General features: G+C 44.7%; 1 protein-coding gene across 1 annotated transcript; it reads right to left on the bottom strand.

Annotated features, from left to right (window-relative positions):
- Positions 1-19,538: 19,538 nt before the first annotated feature.
- Positions 19,539-22,523, bottom strand: ZNF703 (zinc finger protein 703). Its single transcript, XM_074208746.1, has 2 exons — positions 22,245-22,523; positions 19,539-21,186 (listed from the first exon to the last, which is right to left on the bottom strand). The coding sequence occupies exons 1-2, from the start codon at positions 22,476-22,478 to the stop codon at positions 19,633-19,635; spliced, it is 1,788 nt and encodes a 595-aa protein (XP_074064847.1). The 5' UTR covers positions 22,479-22,523; the 3' UTR covers positions 19,539-19,632.
- Positions 22,524-23,517: the final 994 nt, after the last annotated feature.

The raw sequence follows: 23,517 nt of genomic DNA, 5'->3' as shown, positions 1-23,517 counted from the left end.
AACTGCCAGTTCCTTTCAAGATCTTTCAAGAAGGGTTTTCACCCAAAATAGAGTTGAAAATGTGCTGGGCCCTACTCAGAATCTCATCAGTCTGGGCATTATGGGAAGTGTCAGCCAGGCTGTGACAGACAAGGCCCACTCTGTTCAAGGGGTCTTGACTCCCACAGCCTGTCATATCAAGCGCCTGATCAAATTTGACAGCTTCATTTGTACCTACAGAATAGATAAAAGGGTCTGTTCATTGAAACAAATGGAGGGGAAGGGGTAGAGGTGGGGGTTGGGGGCTAGAGAGACTGAAGTGTGTGTGTGTGTGTGTGTGTGTGTGTGTGTGTGTGCGCGCGTGTGTGTGTGCATGTATGCATTAGTGTGTGTATGTGGGGGGGGAAGAGGGGGCTGAATAAGGAGGTGAAGAAGGGGGGAAATCTTTAGGAAAGATGTGGGAGGGATGCTTATCTCTTACATTTACCTTTTAAGCAAGTAGGCAGAACATTGGGTGCATATGTAAGAGAGATCAGTGTGGATGGAAATAGGAGTCTAGGAGGGTAAAGGTGAGTGGAAGCTATAGTTGCCAGATGGGATAGTTTATCTTCTGAGATACAGGTTCATATCGGCTCCTTTCCTCTGCTCTGCTCTGTTCTACTTGGTATCGACTAGTTCTGACATCTATTAGTCCATTTAGGAATGTGGACAAGTCAAAGAAGATCTATGACTGAGAGAGAGTCAGAGCCAGCCAGCACACTTAGGAGATTTAAATTGCAGTCCCTCAAGTGACATTTTGGAAAGGACTGCTCTCCTAGGTCAAAATCCCTTCAAGAAAGGTTCTAGTTATTTGAATTCTCCCCCCCCCCCCCCACCTTGGTTAGCATTTTAAGTACCATGGAACCAATGTGAGCAGTAACTACACTACTTATAAGATCATGCAATTACAGGGTTACCCAGTTTTTGCTTGAAGATTTACTGTTTTCTGAATGGATTCTTGTCCAATTCCCCAAACTTCAATTTTCCTCTTTTCAATTTTCATTCATTGAAAAAAGTTTAACCTCTTTCACTTAAATATTTCACTTTAAGTATTTCATCCCCTCTCCCAAGTTTGTCTCTAGAATGACCATCACCAAATCCTTCAACAGCTCCTCATATGGCATGCTCTTAATACATTTTACCATTCAGACCACCCTCTTCTCCAGTTTACCAATGTTCTCCAGTTTACCAATCTCCTTTTTAAAATGTAATCTCAAACTGATCACAGTACTTCACATATAGAGTACATCTCTCTTGTTCTTTCTGCTTTTCCTCTCAACTTTTTTGGGCTCCTATTGCCCCCCTCCCTATATAGACCCATTGTGATTCACTAAATTCACCAAATCTTTTTTCAAAGAAACTGCTGTTTTACCATGCCTTACCAGATTATACTTGTGAAGTTGATTTTTTAACCCAAGTATAAGAATTCATATTTAGCACTATTAAATTCCACTTGATTAGATTAGCCTGTTCTAGCCTGAGGAGATTTGTCATATGATCAAAAGTCTAGTAACCTTAGAAACCAACATAGTCATCTATGTTCTTCATTTTGCATATGAGGAAACTGGGGCACTAGGAAAGTTAAGTGATTTGTTCATGGTCATACAGATAATAATCAGAGGTGAGCTGAGCCCATGTCTTCTTACTTCAGAGTCACATTACTCCTACTATTATCCAACTTATTAGTTATTCTTCCTAGATTTGTATCATTTGAAAATTTAAGAGGCATGACATTTATGATTATACAAATTATCAATGAAAATATTAAATGGCACAGTGCCAAGGATAGTTCCCTGGGCTGCCCTGCTTTAAACCCCCATTCTGAGTGAATATGAACCATAATAGCTAATATTGGTTTATAGTTATTCAAATGGTACTGAAATCCACTTAACACTGCTAGATTACTTAACTCGTCTTTTCCTGAAGAATAGTATGAGACACTTTGTCAAATATTTTGCTAAAATTTAGCTAAACTGTATCTTATAGCATTCCCCTGAGCTAATAATCTAGCAACTGTCAGTAAAGGAAATGAGGCTAGTCTGGCATGACCTATTCTTGACGAAGCTATTTGGTTTAATGATCTCTGTTTACATTTCTAAGTTTCACTAACCATTCCCCCACTTTTTAATTTTTTTAAAAGGCAATAGGATTAAGTGGCTTGCCCAAGGTCACACAGCTAGGTAATTATTAAGTTTCTAAGGTTGGATTTGAACTCAAGGTCCTCCTGACTCCCACTGTGCCATCTAGCTGCCCATAACCATTCCTTTAATAATTGATTTTAGAATTTTATGAGGAATATTTTCTAGATTTCTTTTGGAAAGATCATTTAATCACCAGAAGTATCAAATAGTTATCTAGTTTGATAGCATGTTACCTTGGTGACCAGTCAACCCCATTAATGGGTATGCCCTCATATCTTCGTCTGTGTATGCATGTCCATTGTATATATTAGCTGATTGGGAAAACTGGCATCCCAGGATTGTGGTAGGCCAAAAAGCAAAAGCATGAATTCATAGCTCAATACATAAAGAAGCTGAGATTTTTTTCAGTAATATATTCCTTTCATCATTGCAGATTGCATCTCCTCTATGATTTAGCATCTCCTCTATGATTTGCTTTGTTAAGGTTAAGAACTCTTGATAGAAAATTGCTATAACTGAATTGCTAGTAATGGGGCATTCTATCTGGTGACAAACCTCTCTGCAAGTTTAACCAAGTTGTTCTTTGAATTATAGTTAGACAATCAATCATTGAGTCTGTACCCAAAGCTGGGAGAAGGAGGGTTGGGCATACTCTTGCTCTATAGGCATGCTCACTTTTGAGAACTAAAGGTAGACTCCATGCCATGATGAGGCACCAGATGATTTTATTGGAGCTGCCAGGATGTAAAATACTGATAAATTATAATAATGATAATAATAATAATACTAATAATAAAGTTGGCATTTACATAGCACTTCAAGATTTATTTATATCAAGGGTTCTTAACCTTTTTTGTATCATAGTCCTCACAACAACCCTTGGAGGAAGGTGCTATTATTATCACCATTTTATAAATGAAGAACCTGTGGCAGGAAGAAGTGTCTTGCCTAGGGCCACATAGCTAGTAAGTATCAGAGATCATATTTGAAATGAAGTCTTTCTGACTCTAGGCAGAGTGCTCTATCCACTGCTCCACCTAGCTGCCCCTATATTTACAGTGTAGAGCCATGATCTTATTTGTTACCCACAACAACCCTAATATAAGTACAACTGTTATTCCCATTTTACAGATAAGGAAACTGAGACTCAGAGAGAGGAAGTATCTTATTTGAGATAGTGTTAGACACAGGTAGAATATCTTTTGCTCTTTTTTTCTGTCAACGTAAATATTTTTATTATGCTCTTGTTATTTTTAAATTATTACTTATGCCCTAACAACTCCCCTACCCTTCACTTCCAAATGCTCATTCATAAGAAATAAGTGCCCTCAATGAAAACAAATCAACATTATTGACCATACCTGATACTATGTGCTTTACCAAGTGTCTTTTTCATGATGCCATGAAGATGCAGAGAGCCTGGCATAAATGCCATACCTGGGAGAGACTTGTGGTTCATCTGAATTGTCTCTCTGACAATCAAGTGTCTGGAGTTGGCATATTAGAGAGCACAATAATAAGCCTGATGACATTGTGATGATAGGTTGAGGATTTTCCTTTAATAACATATTATGATCTGTCATCTGTGAATTTATCCAAATCCTTTTGAACTTCTTTATATTTTCATATACACATTGTAAGAATTATAATATACAGTGGGTTATTTGGGTCATAATTAAAATGAAGGATTGGAATAACTTCTCTTTCAGGTTTGATATTACATGACTCAAATGGGGATGTTAGGAATAGCTAGGCAATATAAGACATAATAATCCATTCATGCTCCCCTGTTTTTTATCATGTTTTATTTTTAGGGGGATAGTACCAATGGAGCTATGTGACTTGCTCAACATCTCACAGCTACTAAGCATCAAGTATCTGAGGGCAGATGTGAACTCAGGTCCTTCTGACTCCATGGCCAAGATGCTATCCACTGCTACCTAGCTGCTGTTTTTAAGATATTTGGTACTACTCTCCCAACCCTACCATGCCCTTCCCAAGACTCCTCTCATCATGACTGGCCTTAAATACAAATCCTCTACTCTAACTTTGGTCTATTCACTGCCTCCCTGACATAATTTACACATTTGGGCTAGTTCCTTCTTGTTGTTTCCATTACCTACCTTTTGTTATATCTCTATTATTTGTAAATATTTAGGGGAGTGGACAAAAGTACCAAACCTAGACTCAGGAAGATCTGAGTTCAAATATAGTCTCAGATTCTTACTATGTTTTTGACTCCAGGCAAGTCATTTAATCTCCACCTGCCCCAGTTTCCTCAACTGCAAAATGAGGATCATAATAGCACCTACTTCACAAGGTTGTTGTGTCAATTGAGATAATATTTTTAAAGTGCTTAGCATATTGCCTGGAGCATACCTGCTTATTTTTCTCCTTCCCTCCTAAACTCTAGGTTCAGTTAAATGCTACTTCCTCTAGGTAATTGTTCTCTACCATTTTGGTGTTTTCCTATAGTTTTTAATTGTCTTTATCATTAATTTGACCCTTAGCTGAGGCAGTTGTAATTATTATTTATCTTTTTCTTGAGTATATGCCTTTTCTTTCTAGCTAGGTTGCAAACTCCTTAAAGGATGAGACCTGGTCCTTTCTGTACTCCATCACAAAACTTTTTGTTTTAAATGAGAAGGACAATATATTTCTTTTTTTAAAAGAAATTTATTTATGTAAATAAATTTCTTTATTTATTTAAGGCAATGAGTTTAAGTGACTTGCCTGAGGTCACATAGTTAAGCAATTATTGTCTGAGTCTGGATTTGAACTCAGGTCCTCCTGACTCCAGGGTCAGTTCTTGTCACAAAACTAAATGGAATTTTTGGCACTGAGTAAGCACTTCATAAATGCTTGTTGACTGATAAATACTTCCTATTTGACTGGCAGATTACCACAGAAATATGTAATTATTTGTTCTGATATGATCTAGGATCAGAGATGTTGCTTATATATTAATCCATCCATCCATCCATCCATCCATCCATCCATCCATCCATCCATCTATCAATTCATCAATCCATCCTCCCAACATTTACTGAATATATTTTATGTTTAAGGCATTTTTTCAAGTGCTCTGGAAAATTCAAAGAATAGGAAGGCATTTCTCATATCTTTATGGAGCAAATGGTTGAAATAATTAAAATATGAGCAAGAGGATGGGATAGCGTTCCCAACAGTGATTTTTTTTTTCCATTCAGCATGCCTGTCTGTTCTTCTCATCACTGATTCCTTTAGACAATTTCTTTGTCTTTTTGGAAAGTATCCAAGGGACTCTGAATTCTTCTCAGTGTCATACCTGAAATACAGTGATACTTAGACCTCATGTCTGGAGATTCACATGACTCTTTCATGATTAGTCTTAAGAATCTTGAAGCTTTCTGATTTCTATATTAGAATAATAGACATCAAGTGTGACAAACTGAGGTAAAAATAGCTGCTTATTGACCCTTGGGTAACTGGTTTTGGGAAGATATTGGTCATCCATGAACCATGGGAAAAGAGACAAAAGTGGTAGGCTCTGAACTTATTAATCTTCCCACTAGAAATAGAAAAGGGCCTTGGAAAGGGTTTGGCCATAGGTACCACCATAAAAACCAAAAAGGAGCATAGAATAGACCCAAAGCTCTTCATTTTAATGGTGACTGAAAATGAAACTTCACAATTTGGTTCCAATGTATCTTTGTATGTAAAGATTTTATTTATTTTGAGTTTTACAATTTTCCCCCCTAATCTTACTCCCCCCCCAAGAAGGCAATTTGCCAGTCTTTAACATTGTTTCCATGGTATACATTGATCCAAATTGAATGTGATGAGATAGAAATCATATCCTTAAGGAAGAAACATAAAGTATAAGAGATAACAAGATCGGACAATAAGATACCAGTTTTTCTTTCTAAATTAAAGTTAATAGTCCTGGGTCTTTGTTCAAATGCCACAGTTCTTTCTCTGGATACAGATGGTATTCTCCATTGCAGACAGCCCCAAATTGTCCCTGATTGTTACACTGATGGAATGAGTGAGACCTTCAAGGTTGATCATCAGATCCCTCATATTGCTGTTAGGGTGTACAAAGTTTTTCTGGTTCTGCTCATTTCATTCAGCATCAATTCATGCAAATCCCTCCAGGCTTCCCTGAATTCCCATCCCTCCTAGTTTTTAATAGAACAATAGTATTTCATGACATACCTATACCACAGTTTGCTAAGCCATTCCCCAATTGGAGGACATTTACTTGATTTCCAATTCTTTGCCACCATAAACAGGGCTTCTATGAATATTTTTGTGAAGTGATGTTTTTACTCTTTTTCATCATCTCTTCAGGGTATAGACCCAGTAGTGGTATTACTGGATCAAAGGGTATGCACATTTTTGTTGCCCTCTAGGTGTAGTTCCAAATTTCTCTCCAGAAAGGTTGGATGAATTCACAGCTCCACCAACAATGTAATAGTGTCTCAGATTTCCCACAACTCTTCCAACAATGATCATTATCCTTTCTGGTCATATTGGCCAGTCTGAGAAGTGTGAGGTGGCATCTCAGAGATGCTCTAATTTGCATTTCTCTAATAAGTAATTTTCCATATGACTATGGATTGCTTTGATCTCATCTGTAAATTGCCTTTGCATATCCTTTGACCATTTGTCAAGTGGGGAGTAACTTTTTTTTTTTAGGTTTTTGCAAGGCAAATTGGGTTAAGTGGCTTGCCCAAGGCCACACAGCTAGGTAATTAAGTGTCTAGCTTGGATTTGAACTCAGGTACTCCTGACTCCAGGGCCGGTGCTCTATCCGCTGTGCCACCTAGCCGCCCAACTTTATTTTTTTTAATTTGATTCAGTTCTCTGTATATTTTAGAAATGAGTCCTTTGTCAGAAACAATAGTTGTACAGATTGTTTCCCAGTTTACTACATTTATTTTGATCTTGGTTACAGTGGTTTTGTCTATGCAAAAGCTTTTTAATTTAATGTAATCAATATCATCTAGTTTGTTTTTAGTGATGTTCTCCATCTCTTCCTTAGTCATAAACTGCTTCCCTTTCCATAGATCTGACAGGTAAACTACTCCTTGATCTTCTAGTTTGTTTATAATATTGTTTTTTATGTCTAAATCCTGTATCCAATTTGATTTTTATCTTTGTATAGGGTGTGAGGTATTGGTCTAATCTAAGTTTCTTTCATATTAACTTCCAATTTCCCCAACAGTATTTATCAAAGAGAGAGTAGTCATCCCAATAGCTGGACTCTTTGGGTTTATCAAATAGCAGATTATTATAATCGTTTCCGGCTATTGCACCCAGTCTAATCCACTGGTCCACCACTCTATTTCTTAGCCAATACCAGACAGTTTTGATGACTGATGCTTTATAATATAATTTTAGATCAGGTAGGGTTAAGCCACTTTCTTTTGCACTTTTTTCATTGAATCCCTGGATATTCTTGACTTTTTATTTCTCCATATGAATTTACTTACAACTTTTTCTAACTCATTAAAGTAACTTTTTGGAATTTTGATTGGTAAGGGCCAATCGATAGGACCAATTGTACATTACCACCCTCTTGCACCTCATATTCTAATCAAATTTACCTGCTTGTTGTTCGCATATTATATATAGCATTCCATCTCTCACATTTCCATAGGCTGTCTCCCAAGTCTGGGATGTCATCCTTCCTTATCTCCATGTTCTTAGACTTCTTGGCTTTGTTTTTTTTTTAGGTTTTTGCAAGGCAAATGGGGTTAGGCCACACAGCTGGGTAATTATTAAGTGTCTGAGACCGGATTTGAACCCAGGTACTCCTGACTCCAAGGCCAGTGCTTTATCCACTATGCCACCTAGCCGCCCCTCCTTGGCTTCTTTCAATGGAAAGACTCAGTGCCACCTTTCACAAAAGGATTTTTCATGTCTATGCCTAGTTAATAACATTTTATTCTTCAAAATATTTTGCATGTATCTATCTAGTTAAATGTTTTATCTTCCCTTTCAAACATAAGTTCTCTGAGATCAGGGTCTGCTTTTGTCTTCATAACTTTGATGGTTTTTACTCAAAATGTATTCAATAACTTCTGTTAATTTGAATGAAATCAAATCCAAGAACTGGATGGGGTCTCCAAAGGTTCCTAGTCTGAACCATGACAAGTGACCCTCTACAGCATCCCCTACCAGGGATCGCCTATCCTCCACTTGGAGACCTCCAGTGATTGAAACCTCATTACTTACTAAATGAGTGCATCCCTCTTCTGTGTAGTTCTAATCTTTGGGCAGTTTTCTCTTTCACGGAACTGAAATTTACCTCTCTGCAACTTTCACTCATTGCTTCTATTTCTGCCCTCTAGGACCAATTCCTCTTCCAGCTTGTTATAGTATAAAAACTTCTGGACCTAGAGTCAGGAGATGGTTTAGTTCCTACTTCAGACATATATTGGCTCTAAAATAAATGAATGAATGAAAAAGTACTTATTAAAAGTATTAATTAAATTAAATATATTTATTAAATATTAAAGCATTTGTTAAATCCATTAATTTCCATAGCTTTTTGGCTTATCCTTTATAATCTATCTTGACTACAATCAGACCCAGGCTATGTATCAACCATTGGGCTAAACTTTGAGATACAAAGAGAAAAATGAGATACTTCTTGCTTTCAAGGAGCTTATGGGGAGACATTTATTGGTCCTAGGGAGGGGAGGTCCTAGGGAGGGGAGGTCCTAGGGAGGGGAGGAGGAAAAAAAGGGAGGCTCCAATGGGCATGGTAACTAAATGATATGATTTCAGGCAAGGTATTAAACTTCTTAGATCCTCATTCTCCTCCTCAGTAATTTGGGGATAATATTTACACTACCTCCTTCCGAGGGTTGTTAAAGTGAAAGAGTTTTGAAAACCTTAAAATGCTACAAAATGTGAGTTGTTAATAATTATTTTAATTTTTCAAATATTTGATGACACTGATAATGTTCTTTCTATCTTTTCTAAGATGAATTTTTCTATTGCTGTGATTGTTGTTCATTTGTGTTTGATTCTTTCTGAGCCCATTTGGGGTTTTCTTGGCAAAGATACTGGAGTAATTTGCCATTTCCTCTTTCAGTTCATTTTACAGAAGAGGAAACTGAAGCAAACAGCATTAAGTGACTTGCCCAGGGTCAAGCTAATGTCCGAGGTTGGATTTGAATTCAGGAAGACTCATCTTCCTGACTCTAGGTCTGACACTCTGCACTATGGTGCCACCTGGCTGCCCTTATTATTGTTGAGGGTATCACTAAACTCCAAGTCACTCAGACCTGAAAACTCACTGTCATCTTCAACACCTCACTCCCCTTTCCATCCCATATCCAATCAGTGGTCAAGTGCTATTATTCATAACTTCAGAACATTTGTCCTCTATGCCCTCATCTCTCCTGCTATCATCCTGGTACAGGCTCTCATTTCCTTATAGCTGAACTACAGGAATAGCCTTCTGGTTAGTCTCTCTACTACACATCTTCCCCTAAGCTAGTCTATTCTCCACTAAGCTGTCAAATTGATCTTCTTAAATCATATCTCACCATGTCACCTCTCCACTTCCATTCAACCAATTCCAGCAATTTCCTATTACTTCTAGGGTCTAGTTTAAATTCTCTGACCTTTACAACCCTTCAAACCTGCCTTCCTCACTCACCTTTCCAGTTTTCTTATACTTTATATGCTCCATATAGTTTTCCAACTAGTAACATTGACCTTCTTGTGGTGCCTCACACAATATATTCTCTCCTGACCCTATACATTTTCACCGGCTATCCCCAATGCCAGAAATGCTCTTCCTTTTCACCTCTTAGTTTCTCAGGCTTCCTTCTGGTCTCAGCAGAAAGTTGAAAGATGGGAAATAATTTTTACAATAAATGTTTCTGATAAAGGTTTCTTTTTTCAAACATATAGAGAAGTGAGTCAAATTTATAAGACTACAAGCCATTACCTAATTGATAAATGTTGAAAGGATATGATTAGCAGTTTTTAGATGAAGAAATTAAAGCCATCTACATGAAAAAATGCTCTAAATCACTATTGATTTGATAAATGAAAAATTAAAACAACTCTGAGGTACCATCTCACCCCTATCATATTGGCTAATATGATAGAAAAGGAAAATGATAAATGTTGGAGAGAGTGCAAGAAAATTGGGACACTAATGCATTGTTGGAGGAGTTATGAACTGATCCAACCATTCTAGAAAGCAATTTGGAACTATGCCCAAAGGACATTTAAACTGTGCATACCCTTTGATTCAACTACTAGATCTGTATCCCAAAGAGACTATAAAAAAGGGGGAACAGGACCTTCTTGTTCAAAAATATTTATAGTAGCTCTTTTTTGTGGTGACAAAAAGTTGGAAATTGAGGGGATACCCATCAATCGGGGAATTGCTTAACAAGTTATGGTATATGAATGCAATGGAATGCTTAAGTTCTGTAAGAAATGATGATCAAGATGATTTCAGAAAAACCTGAAAGACTTACATGACTTGATGTTGAATGAAATGAGCAGAACCAGGAGAATATTGTATTCAGAAAACGCCACATTTTATAAGCAACCATGATTGACCTAGCTCTTCTCAGCAACACAATGATCAAAGACATTTCCAAAAGACTCATGATGGAAAATGTTATCCACACCCAGAGAAAGTACTATTTGCAGAGTCTGAATGCAGATCAAAGCATTCTATTTTCACTTTTTTTTTTTTGCTTTTTTTTCCTGTGGCTTTTCTCTTTTGTTCTTTTTCTGCTTTCACAAAATGACTAATATGGAAATATATTTACAGGATTGCACACGTATAACATATCAGGTTGCTTGCCATCTTGGGCAGAAGGTTTGGGAGGGAGGAGGAAGAAAAAATTTGAAACTTAAAAATCTTATAAAAAATGAATGCTGAAAATCATCTTTACATGTAATTGGAAAAAATAAAATCTTATTTACCAAAAATTAAATATATTTATCTATATAGCCCTTGTTTTAAACATGATTAATATTGAAATATATTTTGCATATGTTTAACCTATCAAATTACTTACCATCTCAGGGAGGAGAGAGGGAAGGGGGAAGGGAGAAAATTTGGAACTCAAAATTTTTAAAAATGAATGTTAAAAATTTTCTTTATATGTAATTGAGGAAAAATAAAGCTTTTTTTTTGAATCCCTGATTTAGGCCAAGCATAAAAGATATCAGGGTATCCATTCCTGATAATACTAACCTATAAGATAACTTACAATGCCTTTAACTATTAATAATATTGATGACATTTATATAGAATTTTAAGGTTTGGAAGGCACTTTCCTAGTCACAATCATACTGAGGCTATATAGCACAAATCTGTATGAATTAAAAGGAAAAAATAAAGCATTTAATTAATTCATTCATTCAAGTATGAATGAATATTACATATTACAAGGGAGGAAGTTGAGGCTCAAGTAGTTGACTGAGTTTCCATTTATATTCCAGGTCTCTTGACTCCAAATGCTTTCCTATTTCCTCTACTGCCTGAATAGAACAATTATCACTTTATATACTGCTCTGTTCTTTAATTGCCTGTACCATGCAATTTAGTACTTAGTGATATCAGCAGAAAATGAGATTTTATATATCATCCAATCTTGTTTCATCAGTATATGACTTTCTTCTCAATCAGAATGTCAACTTTGGGATAAAGACAATTTCTTGTTTTATAACCAATAATTCAGTTTTCAAAAGGATCCCCTCTCCCTTTTTCTTTAACATAAAAATTTTATGAACTACTGCAGCCAAAAAAAATATCATTCCCTGGTGGTCAGCTGTCTCGTGATAAACCTCTCTATACTTAGATGGGCTGATCCTCTGATGATAGACATTCTATGTCTGAGCCTTCTACTTAAAGCCTTTCTAGTTTGGGAGGGCATGCCAGATATTGGGTCCCATTGCTGTAGTCTTCTAGAACACAGGGTCACCTTCAGGCCACCATGATGCATCAGAAGATATTATTAAAGCTTTTGTATCCTTGAAGCACTGGGTAAATTGCTTGGTACATCATAGATTCTTTGCCGGATGCTAGATACTGAAGTGTGACTATTCTCTTCATCGATACAGATTTGCAGCTCCATACTTTCCACCCCATGTAGCTCTTATCCACATCTCTCTAGAAATCCTCCATAGAGTTTCCAGCAAATACATTAGAGTCTTTTTAATATATTTAGGGTACTGATGTAGCTTTCAGGCTCCCCATCACTCAGCCCATGTGTCCTCAAGGACATTGAAACACACAATAGATAGACTATAAATTCTTGTTGATTGAGTGTTGACTGACTAATTGAAAACAACCTGAAATGAAAGCAGTGTATTTTTAAGCTACTAATTCTCTCTGTCCTTGACATCCAGATACATCATTGTCAGGATATGAATTGTAAATGTGAAAAGAGCTAGAAGTAAATGTTGTCCACTAGGCAGGGTTGTTTTTTTTTAATATTAAAAATACTGAAATGAAGAGTGGTTTCCTTGCCAAACTCACTTGATGCCTCTGTACTTTGCCCTGCTCTTTGACTACCTAGTAGTGATTACTTTTGTTCTTTGTCCTTTCACCCCTTCTAGTCTGGGACCATTTTCTCTCTTTGGACTCAGTCCTCCTCAGAGACAAGGGGAAAAAACTTGGGTATGCCAAGACCTTACAATAGGGCTGACTTTGTCCAGGGCTATGGTGTGTCCCCATTGACCTTGGAACTCAATGACTAGGGACAACTCAAGGGAGGGGAATTTCCTTCCCTCTCCTGGCCCCAAGTTTTTAATGTGGCTTTTGTTGGTGGGAGCCCCAGGACTGGGAGCTGTGGAGAGAGCCTTAAGCTTGCCCCTTCCCTCCTGGACAAAATGGTACATGCCTTTCCTGTTTAAACAGCGCCCAGTTTGTGAAGTGCCCCTGACTTTGCACACACCAAGGCCCCGGCAACTGCTGCAATAAATCAATAGGAAAATAGAAGCTGCCAGTTAGACTAAACAAGTGCATTTGCAAAGACGGCTAGCCCTCATTAATCACTCTGACAGTCCTAAAAACACATTTCCCCTTTAATGACTGTATTTGGATAATCAGTGCTTTTTCCTCCTCAGTCAGAGTTTGAGTAACAGACAGCTGGTGTTATTACAGCCATTCGAGAGGGAGTGCTGGGATTAGGGTCGACTGAGAGTCAACCACTGGAGGTCTTCTGCTATGGATGGGGGCTGGATGGAAAAGCAGTTGTTACGTAATAATGAGGGTGCTTTCTCTCTGCCTATTTGAGTTTTATATATAGTCATTTCTCTCTCTCTCTCTCTCTCTCTCTCTCTCTCTCTCTCTCTCTCTCTCTCTCTCTCTCTCTCCCCCCAACTTGCCATCACCATCTTGATACCCACCAGTACCATCTAAATCTATAATTATCTCAATAAAGTTCACCAAGTTCTTTTGGGAAATGCTTTCTTCCCTTCCCCCCCCCCCCCCCCCCGATAGTGGTAGAATTTGGGGAAATTGGTTGCTGTGACTGGGTTTGTTTCTTTTAGGTGACTTTGCCTTTCAGGAGAAAGTTTGAAGCCCAGCACATCTCTCTTTATAAATGATGTAACACATTAATGCACAGCACATTATGAAAATGGTAATTCAAACCCATAGTGCTCCAAATTAAACCATACATTATCGGATGCGCTCAGCCATCCATTCTGCAGAAAGACAGGGTGAAGTCAAATCAAACAGAAAACTGGAGAGCAGCTTCCCCTACAGAATGATTAATAAAGTGTAGTGCAGTGGTATTATTGTAAGACAGATTCCACAGTAACTGAGCTCTACATTAGGAATGGAGTTAACTTCATCTATTTGGAGACATTACCATTCCCACCACATAAAATCAGAGGGCATTGACCCAATCCATTTGACTCTGGCAATACTAAGATGATGAGTTCAGCATCCCCTTCTCTTCCAGTTGGACCATGGATTTTTTTTTTTTTAAGAATCACAGATGAAATGAAAAATCTGAATCCTAACTCATTAAATTAGTCCTTTATCCTTCTTCCCTCCCCCTCCTTCCCCTCCCTGCCACCTTGACTGCCCCTCCAACTACTGCCCACAAGGCCACAAAAATAACCAAGCAGGAGGTGTGAGAATATGACCTGGAGCCAGGAACATCCTGTGTCTCAAGTTCTAAGTCTTACACTACAACCCTTCCTGGGGCCTTGAGAACATCAGCCCCAGTTTTTAGCTTCTGAGAGGCAGGGGAGGGGGAGAAAGGCAAAGGAAGGAAGAGACCAGAGAAGGAAGAGAGGAAGGAGAAAGAAAGAGGGGAAAAGGAGGGAGAGGAGAGGATGGCAGAGGAGGAGGAGGTGATTTTCCTTCTAAAGGGATGCTGGGAAAATTAATTGGTGTTGATTCAGTGTCTTTGTAGCTCAGATATGCAGCTGATAGTGAGTATCATCTCTATTAAAGTGGCAACTTTGTTAATGAGAGTTAGGCCTCCTGCAAGTGGCAAACTCCCCACTGTCTAATTAAAGCAGCTCACATATATCACCAACTCACTAGCTAGGAGGAAGAACAAGCATTTCCCATCCTGAAGTCAGACATTCCAGGCAATGTCACCAGTCACTTGAGAACAGAATGGGAATTTTAGAGTGGCCCATTCCATCCCGGTCTATCTTTTCTATGAATCATGCTTAACTAGAATAGTCAATCTTATAGTGAAAACACAGGGAAACTAACCAACTTACTTTGAGATTCATACCCATGTTTTAGCAGAGTTGCTGTTTAAAAGGAGCCCCTTCATCACATGGATAATGAATTTTTGGCTTTGAGTTCATCCTCTCTTCATGCGACTTAGGTACACATTTTGAAATGAAATGGGAGTTTTCTATTCATTTGTAGTGTGGCATAACTACAGTCAGGAACTATCTGAGTGACCTTGGATAAATCATGTAAGCTTTCTGGGCTTCAGTTTTCTCCTTGGCAAAAACCAAACTAAACCAAAACACCAAAGAATAAAAATTTTTCCAAACCAAAAAAAAAAAACAACAACCCCCAAACCAAATAACCAAACAACCACAACAAAAATGAGTGTGGAACTAGATATTCTCTAAGGTTCTTTCCAACTTTAACAATCTATGAACTTACTTTAAAATTGATGAAAGAATAAAAGAAAAATATACTTCTAGAAGAGGGAGAACTTTTCAGAAAACCAGAGAGAGAGAGAGAGAGAGAGAGAGAGAGAGAGAGAGAGAGAGAGAGAAGAGAGAGAGAAAGTAGGGAATCCTAGCAGGCTAGAAAGAAGGAGGGTAGAGAAAAGCAGTAAGATTTTTAGCCTTCATATTTAATCTCTGGGAAATCTGGCAATACTGTTTCCCCAGAAATATCCTGAGATGAGAGCTGGGTGTCCTCTTGGGATCTTTTCCCTGAGTCATCTCCTACTAATACTCTAAGCCTTCCTCTGTGGCATCACCAGCTCCCATTAGTCTAGACTCCAGCATTCCTTTAGAAATAAAATAGCTATTCCCAAAGTTAATGAAAATTTCTAATAGAAATGTGAAGTCTTTTCTTCAGGAAAACTATTTTCCCAGTGCCCTTTTGAGGGTATTTGGACTGAATTTTGTCCAGTTACCAAGATCTGTGTCAGGTAGTAAAATAATTTATCCTGAAGTTATGGGAGCACTGTGAATTTGAATGCCCATTTTTGTAAAGTTCTGTGAATTTGGGGAGTAGTGCAAAGAGCTAGAAGTTCTGTAGTCAACTGAGTAGGCTTCAAATTCTCCTGATATTTGTTTGCTCAATATTAGTCACTTACCCTCCCCCACTCCAGGCATAAATTTTGTCATCTGCAAAAGAAGAGGTTGGACCTGGATCAAATGAGAAGGAAACAGTTTCTCGGGCTCTTGCCAGGCAGCGATCTTTAATGCAGTATCCAGACTGGGGTAAAAGTTAGAGTACTTGGTACCCTATGTGTCCCTTTCTCACTCTCACAAGGGCACCTACAGGAAAAAAAAGGAAGTATCTCTCTGGGTTCAGGGCTCACCCTAAAGAGTCTGATTTTTTCCCTGACTCCTTTCTCGGATAAGCAGGGCCTGTGGGTGAAAGAAAGAAAGTGGATGAAAACAAGGGAGGGCATCCTATGCCCTTCTCTTCCTTAGTTTTTCATGAAGCTTCAGTCTACTCTCAGTCACAGATCAGGACTAGATTGGACCCTTCCCATTTGTTCACAAGTGGGGTTTGCATAAACTGTCATTTAGACCACGTTTACACTTGCAAGTTTAAGTGGGAGAATTGAAACAATTATCCATAACAAGCCAGATATCCCCTTGATCCCTTCTGTCTCATTTCTTCAGTATTTAGATCTTAGCACCAACTGGGTTCTTGAATGTCCACAATTGCCTATTTAGCTGATAAAAGAGTTGGAGATGATTGGAGCAAGAGAAGAATTCCTCTCTTCTTTCTCTAAGTAGTAACATCTCCACACCCTCCACCCTACCCCACTGAATCGGCAATACTTTCTACTCTACATTTCCCAGACCGAAGGAAATCTTTCACTACTACGCTTAGAAAATAGACTCCACCCCACTCACTCAACCCCAATAAGGTTTAGAAGGATGAACCTTAGCTTATAGTTGAGCGGAGAACATAATATAAGGAGAGTCTGGAGGTCCTGTCAAGAATCTAGTGAATCTGACTTCGATCAGCTCACCCAGTCTGCTCCCCATCACTATCAAAGAAATAAACTCTCCCAATGAGCAGAGGGCCTTCTTTCTTCAACAAATTGGAAAGCGTGGGCCCAGAAAACTGAGAACAAAGGCACAAGAGTGAAGAACCGGAAAAGAAGAGCATGGAAACTCTCTGCCAGGGATTTGGAAGCCCGGGTTCTTTGGTCACTCTTCTTGGGGGATGGCGTGGAGACTTCATTTCTTCCGTTACTTCCTGCCTCCTTTCTTTATTCAAGGTTTTTCAGGACCTCCCCCCATGGCTCTTTGAGTAAAAGCTTAAGGAAAAGTTGAAGGTGTGTTTATCTCCCTCGGCTCCCATGCCTCAAACTGCGTCTCCCCGGCCAGTCGAGAAGGCAGAAGAGGCCAATGGTCAATCTTGAAAGCTGAGGAAAATAGGCTAGCGAGAAAGGAAACAAGAGCAGCCTGCCCTCCCATTTCTGACGATGGCTTCAAGTTCAGTTTTAGCTGATGCACCCGAAGAGATAGCTATACCAGAGCTCCACACCTGTCTCTGAAAAATCACTGGCCTTGCAAGTTTCCCCACCGCTAAAAAAACCCGGTCTTGGCTCAGTGTAGCGTGGAAGCATTCCTAGGGCATCCGCTCTGAGCAGGGGTATTTTTCCTTTGGTTTCCACCCAGGTAACAGTACTTTCTGGCAGTCGAGACACAAGAAAAACAAACCCCAAATCAGAAATAGCATCTTCCTGGATTTAGAGGAGGAGGAGGAATTGTCGAAGTGCCGTCGGGGTGGGAGTTAGTCTCTTTTTCCTTGTTGCACTTATACACGCCGCTAAGTGGCGCCAAAGGCTCGTTGTCTCCAGGCACTGCCGCGCCTCGCCCAGATCTCGGAAGGTATAGAATTGCTTGGAGTTTGGGAGCCCTCTTTCCCCTTCTCAGCCCCCATTCACCTAGGATCTGGCCCAGAGCAAAGTTTACATTCACAGACGCCCTCTGCCCAGGCCCCCGGAAATGCCAAGGTCTTTGAAGTGAAGTTGGGAACTAAATAAATAAATGGAAAAAATAATAAAAACGGTTTTATTGTAATACATTGGGGCAAGGACTTCCTACTTTCCTCTCTTCTTGGGAACTCCATTAAATTCATCTCTGCAAGGATCTAAAGAGGTAATCATTTAAAAATTTTAAACAACAAAAAGGAAGGGTTTCTATGGGGGTAGGGTTGGAGAAGCAGACGGAGGAAGGCAAGAGAGAAACACACCACGGTGTGAATATAGCCAAGTATTCCATTTATTAACAAAATAAGTCTTACCAACGGAGAGAGCTCTATTCATCCAAAACTGGCCCCACAGCCTCCGCGCTGCGCAAGACTGTGGGGGAGTGGGGAGGAGGGGAAGAAGGGGAGGGGTTGGGGAGCAGGCTGGGGAGGCGGGAGGGAGTGTCATAGGTCACTAGGTATGCCTTGCCCGCTTGCCTGCCGGCTCTGGGGGAGCTGAACCAGGTAGGGACTGAAAGCTTCAGGCCTGTGGAGATTTGGATGGGGGTTTCTATCTAGTTTGCTCCCTCCCTCCAAATGTTTTCTCAATTGTATTAAGATGTCACTCGCTTTAAAAATGTTAGACTGGTCTCCTGATCGGGAGATGTCTGAGGAGAGAGTCCCCCTTTCTCTCCTTACAACAAGGGTTGCTGCCCCAATAGGGGAGAAAGAAAGAAAGAAAGAAAGAAAGAAAGAAAGAAAGAAAGAAAGAAAGAAAGAAAGAAAGAAAGAAAGAAAGAATTATAAAGCACTTGGTAGACTAGAAAGAGCCAGGCTTTCACCACAGGCCCATCTAGAACTTTTAATAAAGGTGGACCCTGATGATTGGGGTTCCCTAGGGTATTGTGTTACCCATCCCTTTTGGCAGGGAGACTCCTGACCGTGTATTTTTGGGGTGTGAGGGAAGATGGAAATGTTCAGGTAGGCTGTTTGGGACTCAATATGGGAAACTGCTGCCAGGGACCCAGAGGGGCTCCTTGGCTGCAGGTCAAGGAAGGGTTTCTATGCCTTCAGGCTCAGTGCCTCGAAGTGTATCATGGAGGGAAGGGAGAGGCAGTGCCAAAGGAGGGAAGGGCAGGCAAAACCCAGGAGCAAAGAGACAGCGCTGTCATCCAACTTTCTGCCTGCCTGATTTCCCTTCCCTCCATATATATATATATATATATATATATATATATATATATATATATATATTTTAAATCACCTCTGTTACCTGTACAAAGGGGGGGGGGGGAGAAAATGCCAATGGAAACAAGAAAAGGAAAAAAGATGGACAGAAGGAACAATGTCGTTTCAAGTGTCAAGAATCATGCAAGAGATTCCCCAGAAAAGGAACAAAATCCCCAAGAATCCAAGAATCCCAATTCCCTCTCCTCCCAATAAAAACCAAACCAATCAGAAGAAGAAAGGGGGGGGGGTGAGGGTAGAGAAGAAGCAACTCTAAAACCCAAACCTGACTAAGAGAAAAAAAAAAGGAAGAAGTGTAGGGATCTTTTGTTCACTTGATAATTACCATTATTATTATTATTGGGGGGGGACACAGACTTTTTGCATAACATTGACTCATGGGCCATTAATGCACTTATATTCCCAGCTTGTAAGCTAATAGTACAGTAAATAAATACACAGTCCAGGAGGGTGGGGTCAGAAAGGGGAATGCAAGGAGGGAGGAATGGTGGTGGAAGCTGCTGCCGGTGGTGGTGCTGATGGTGGTGGTGGCAGTAAGGAGGTGGAAGAGAGAGGCTGGGCAGAGGGGAAGGGGCAGGGGGGGAGAAGAGGCTGTAGTTACTGGTATCCAAGAGCGGAGGCTGAAGCTAGTCTCTGTCCGTAGAGCGCGTATGGTGAGTAGTAGGGTCCGGCCGTGGGCAGGGACGGCACAGCTAGGCCCCCGGCTGTGGGTAAGTGGCTCTTGCCATAGGGGTGGTACCGGCTTAACCCCAAAGTGTGTGGACTCCGCAAGGAGAGCGCCCCGGGGCTGCCGGGGGCGGCGGGCGGAGGGAGGTGGAGGTGGCAGGAGGCGGCGGCGGCGGCTGCGGCTGCGGCGGCGCTGCCCAGGCCCGACCCCCCGGGGTAAGCCGCCAGGAGTTTCTCGGCGCCGGGGAGGGCGGTGTGGGTCCGTAGGTGGCTGAGCAGCTCCTCGGAGGTGGCGAAGCGCTTGTCGCAGGGCCCGCCGGCCGCCACCCAGTTGCAGCTGTGCGGCAGCGGCTCGTTCTGGAGCATGAAGCCGTAGGTGTAGAGGGGGTGTCCCGGGAGCGCGGCCTGCGCGGCGCTGGAGGAGAGGCCCGCGGGCTGCAGCGGGTGGCCGGGGTACACCAGAGGGTAGCCGCCCGGCTTCAGGCCCGGCCCGGCCGGTTCGTGCGCGCTGCAGGTGGAGCAGCCGGAGCCGCCCAGGTGCGAGGAGGCGCCGTGGTAGCCGCCCAGGCAGTAGGGGTCCCGGCATAAGCCCTGGAGGAAGGAGGGCGGCGAGGCTCCGGTCAGCGGGCTGGAGCTGGGGGGCTTGCCGGCAGGCAGGCCCAGCCCCCCGGACAGCTGGCCCCCCACCAGCCCGGACTTGCTGGGATCCAGGCCGGGCACGAACTGGGACGGGTAGCCGGCGTAGGCGCCCACGATGGAGCCGTGATAACCGATGCTGGAGGGCGGCAGGGGGAACACGGAGTGGCCCGGTTTGTAGGGGGACACGGGCGCCACGTGGCCGGCGCCCACCAGCGCGGCGGGCGGCTCCGACTTGCGCCCGGACGCCGCCGCCTCTCCGCCGTGCGCCGCGGGCTCCGCGCTGCGGCTCCCGGCGCTGCCCGCCTCCGGGCTGGGTCTGGGTTCTAGATCTTTCTTGTCGGGGTCCCCTCCGCCCCCGCCGCCACCACCGCCGCCGCCCTTGCAGTCCGAGTGGTGAGGAGAGCCGCCCCGGGAGTTGCCGGGGGAGGAGGAGGACGAGGCGGCCGAGACGGGGCCCCCGTGGGGGGGGAAAGGCGGGCAGGTCGCGCTGGGCACCCTAAACCCGGCCTTGTCTCCCGGGGAGGAGGAGGAAGAGGAGGAGGAGGAGGAGGAGGAGGAAGAAGAAGAAGAAGAGCCTCCGTCCTTGCGGGAGTCCCCGCCCGACCCCTTGGAGTAGGGCTTGAAGCTGGACTTGTCCTCCGAGGGCGAGTCCCCCAGCTGCTTGAGAGCCGCCGAGGCCGAGGAGGCGGCGGAGGCCGAACGGCCGGGGTCCTTCTCCGCCCCGAGCCCGGTGGCCGCCGCCGCCGCCGCCACCGAGTTGAGCTTGGAGGAGGGGGGTGGGTCCGGCTTGCCGATCTGCGAGCAGGTCTGGGCCAGCAGCGCCAGCGGGCTCTTCTTGGCGTCCAGCTGCGAGAGACAGCGCGGGGGGGGGGGGGAGAGGAGGTGAGGACCCGCGGCTAGAGCGCGAGGGGGCCCCGCGGATCGGGGGGTGGCGGCGGCGGGGGGCACTCGGGCAGGGGGCCCGAGGAGTTCTCCCTTCCCCACGTGAGCCAGCAAGCCAGACTTCTGAGGCCCGGGAGGAAGAGAAAGGGAAGAGGCCGCCTTAAGGTCACTTTCCCGGCCCGTCTAGGGTGGGCTCCCGGAACCTCCCCTCGGGGGGTGGGAATGCGGGGAAAACAGGGACTCGGCTGTTCTTTGCCTCCTAATTGAAGGGAGCAAAGACCTGGCACTTCTCCCCCCCCCCCCCCCCCCCCCCCCGTTCTCCCTCCCTCGTCTCCCTAGGCATCTCAAGTCCCAGGGAAAACTTATCCCTCAGTTAAGGGAACTTCGGGATCTGGAGGTCAGTGGAGGCGCCTTGGGGCGCTGGGGCAGGGGGCGTGGAGGAGAGCATTCCCGGCTAGGGCCGGCTGGTGCACCCGCCGCAGCGCCCCAGGGGAGGGCGCCCCAAGAACAGAGTGGGAAGCATTTTCAGCTTTTCGGACGCGGCCCAGAGAGAGAGAGAGAGAGAGAGAGAGAGAGAGAGAGGGCTGGACGGAACTGGAAGGCGGAGAGGTGTTTACCAGAGGGGAAAGGGGGACCCGCGGGGATGAGATCGTGCTGCATCTAAGCCTCTTTCCACTGAGGGTGGGAGGTGAGGCAGGGGTCTGGAGCCAGGGGCCCGCAGCTGGGCCGGGGAGGAAGGAAAGGAGGAACCGAGAGTAAAGAAACTGAGCAGAAAAGCCTGCAAGTAGGAGGAAGAAGCGGGGAGGTGCAGCAGCCACCGGCCCGACCCCTCACCCCCCCCCCCCCAGCCCCAGTCCAAAATAGTGACCGGGCTCTACTAAGAGGAGTTCCGAGGTCCCAGGGCGAAAGGGAAAGGACCTGGGCGGCCAGTGCGACCCGGGAGGACTGGGGAGTAGGAAGTGGGGAGTGGGGAGTGGGGGTGCAAGTGCGTGAGTGTGTGGGGGTGCAGAGCAGGCACTGACCTCGATGGGGCTGACCGGAGTGGAGGAGAGCGGCTGCAGGTATTCGGGGTGCAGGAGGTGGCCGGTGTGCGCGCTCAGCATCTTCAGTACCCTGATGGGGAGTCGGTTGGCCTGCCGCAGGGGGTCCGCCGGAGGCAGGAGGGACACGGCCGCGGGGCCCGCGGGTCTCTTCCCTCCGCTGCTGCCGCTGCTTTCCGGTGTCCTTGGGTTAGATCCAGCGGGCGAATCGCTCATTTGGAGGAGGCAGCGCCGCGGGCGGGGACGGGGGGCGGGGAGGGGGAGCACCGGGGAGGCGAGCTCCCGTGGCGGGCGGGCCCGCTCCGCAGTGCCGGGCGCGGTGCAGCGGCCAGCCGCTCCTCCTCCTCCTCCCCTCCTCCTCCCCTCCTCCTCCTCCCTCCTCCTCCTCCTCCGCTGCCGCCGCCGCCGCCGCCGCTGGCCCCGGCGAGGAACACAAAAACCTTCCCCTTCCCCTAGCCACACGTCAAATACCCGCGATCGGCAGCCACACTTCAAAGGGATCGCCGCGCCCGCCCAATCGCAGCTCTCCCAGGGACCCCGGGGCGGGGAGAGCGGCGGGCGGGGGGCCGGCCCCGCCGGGTGGGAGGGGAGATCCTTAAAGGAGCCCCGCGCCGCCTCCGCCGACGCCTCGGCTCCCCGGCTTCGGCGGCGGCCCCCCTTCCCCCCCACTCCCCAGCCCTCCCCCTCCCCTCGCCCCGCTGGGCGTCCCTCGCTCCGGGGGTCCCTATAAGCACCGAGACGCCTCTAGGAGTCAGGAGAAAATCGGATCCCTGCTGCCGCTTGCGTTCCCCCTTCGGGGTCCTCCCTCGCTCCTTTCCCTCTTTCCACAGTGGGGGTGTCACGCGAGCCCCAAGCGGCTGTGCCCCAAGTTGGGCTGGGCGTAGCAGCGGACTCTGGTTCCAGAGAGCCCAGTTAGCCGGAGGGGGTGCCGGCCCCCCACCCCCACCCCGGGGGACGCGTTTCTGTGTCCACGTCTTCGCTCGGAGCCGCCTGGGAACCTTCGCTGTCTTGGCGGCGAAGGGGAGCGGGAGCGCTGCGCCCTGGACCCCGAGGCCGCCCGGGGCCGTCAGCTCGAAGCGCTTGGCTAACGCTCCGCCAGGTCCCGAGCAGACAAGTTAGGGAGAGGACCCAATCTGGGTGATGTCATCGCCGCGGCATCACCTCTCCTGCCCAGCCAAGGCTTCCTCCTACCGTGGCTAACGCTCGCCTGCCTCCTTCTCCCTTGCCCCGGCCTGCCCGGTGCCCCGGGAGCCAA

Source organism: Macrotis lagotis, chromosome 1, assembly GCF_037893015.1.
Source record: "Macrotis lagotis isolate mMagLag1 chromosome 1, bilby.v1.9.chrom.fasta, whole genome shotgun sequence".
NCBI classification, from domain to species: domain Eukaryota; kingdom Metazoa; phylum Chordata; class Mammalia; order Peramelemorphia; family Peramelidae; genus Macrotis; species Macrotis lagotis.
This window is presented reverse-complemented; position numbering and strand designations above follow the sequence as displayed.

Bases quoted from the DNA above. Each gene is read 5' to 3' on its own strand.
- ZNF703 (XM_074208746.1), bottom strand. From the start codon at position 22,478: ATGAGCGATTCGCCCGCTGGATCTAACCCAAGGACACCGGAAAGCAGC. The intron at 21,187-22,244 runs GTCAGTGCCTGC...TGTCTCTCGCAG, and splicing joins CTCCGGTCAGCCCCATCGAG to CTGGACGCCAAGAAGAGCCC.